This window comes from Eimeria mitis, genomic scaffold (genome assembly GCF_000499745.2).
Source record: "Eimeria mitis Houghton genomic scaffold, Emh_scaff875, whole genome shotgun sequence".
NCBI classification, from domain to species: domain Eukaryota; phylum Apicomplexa; class Conoidasida; order Eucoccidiorida; family Eimeriidae; genus Eimeria; species Eimeria mitis.
The window spans coordinates 571-1,957 of NW_013576444.1; the positions used below are offsets into that span (position 1 = coordinate 571).

Genomic DNA, 1,387 nt, shown 5'->3' on the forward strand with positions numbered 1-1,387 from the left:
AGCAGCAACAGCAGCAGCAGCAAACTCTCCTGGCTTGATTAACCCTGCTGCTGCTTCTCCTGCTGCTGCTGTTGCTGCTGCTGCTGCTGTTGATGCTGCTGCAGCTGCTGCAGCAGCAGCAGGCTCTCTTAACTTGCTGGCTCCTCCTGCTGCTGCTCCAGCTCCTGCTGCTGCTCCTCCTCCAGCTGCTACTGCTGCAGTTTCTCCTGCTGCTGCTGCTGCTGCTGCTGCAGTATCTCCTGCTGCTGCTGCTGCTGCTGCTGCTGCTGCTGCTGCTGCCCAGAGCCCGCTGCTGACGAGTGTGTGCATGCATTTGGGCATTTCTTCTCCGAGTGCATCGCAAGATAAGAACAGCGGCAGCAGCAGCAGCAGCAAACGACACAGATCAACAGCTGAATGCGTGTTTTTTTCTATGCTGCTGCTGCTGCTGCTGCTGCTGCTAGTACTGCTGCTGCTGCTGTTGCTGCTGCCACCACCACCAGCAGCAGCAGCAGCAGCAGTTTGATTAGCAGCTAGAATAAACTTGCTAGCCCAGGGTCCCCTGAATGCGTTGAGTGTTGCTCTTTGTATAGGGTTATATGTTGCTGTTGCTGCTGCAGCAAGATGCAGCAGAAATGCTGCTGCTGCAGCAGCACTAAACTCTGCTGCTCTCCTCATGCCCAGCAGCACCAGAGACCGCAGCACGTTGTCTGTGCCTCTCTTTATTTTTAAATAAGATAAAGAAGATACTATTGCACACATCTCAGATATACTTATCACACTGCTGCTGCTGCTGCTGCTGCTGCTGCTGCTGCTGCTGCTGCTGCTGCTGGCCATGAGCAGCACTTGCTGCTGCAGTCCCCAGTCTATTGCAGCAATTANCTGCTGCTGCTGCTGCTGCTGGCCATGAGCAGCACTTGCTGCTGCAGTCCCCAGTCTATTGCAGCAATTAGTTTCATAAAGCGAATATCACCGCCGATGTCTTCTCCCCTCAACGGGGTAGCAGCAGCAAGCTGCTGCAGACTCTTAACAGCAGCAGACAACGAACGGGGCCCCCCAGCAGCAGCAGCAGCAGCAGCAGCAGCAGCAGCAGGGGACGAGGGCCTCCCCCCCAGCATAGCAGCAGCAGGCGATGAAGAGGGGGGGCCCCCCTGCACAGCAGCAGCAGACGAGGAGAGGGGGCCCCCCATGGCGTCAAGGGGGGCCCCCGGGCTGCTGAGGGGCTCGCGGGGGCCCCAGAGCCTTGCTGCTGCAGTTGGCGGTGCTGCAGCAGCAGCAGCAGGAGGATCAAAGGCAGACAAAATATCAGCAGCAGCATCAGCAGAAGAATAAGGAGGAGACAAACAACCTATAGAACGAACACCCATCTCCCCAGCATCTCTCCTGCTGCTGCTGCTGCTGCTGCTGG

At 57.4% G+C, this 1,387-nt stretch overlaps 2 protein-coding genes across 2 annotated transcripts in view; one reads left to right on the forward strand and one right to left on the reverse strand.

The window, feature by feature from the left end:
• EMH_0024310 (uncharacterized protein) overlaps positions 1 to 321 on the reverse strand; it is a gene marked incomplete at both ends in the record, with an annotated part of 594 nt that extends 273 nt beyond the window's left edge. The window contains one exon of the mRNA XM_013502285.1: positions 1 to 321. Coding sequence (XP_013357739.1) covers positions 1 to 321 — 321 coding nt within the window.
• Positions 322 to 957: 636 nt separating this feature from the next.
• EMH_0024320 (uncharacterized protein) lies at positions 958 to 1,311 on the forward strand (the record flags this gene model as incomplete). Its single annotated transcript, XM_013502286.1, has 1 exon — positions 958 to 1,311. The coding sequence occupies one exon, from the start codon at positions 958 to 960 to the stop codon at positions 1,309 to 1,311; it is 354 nt and encodes a 117-aa protein (XP_013357740.1).
• Between the last annotated feature and the right edge of the window lie 76 nt (positions 1,312 to 1,387).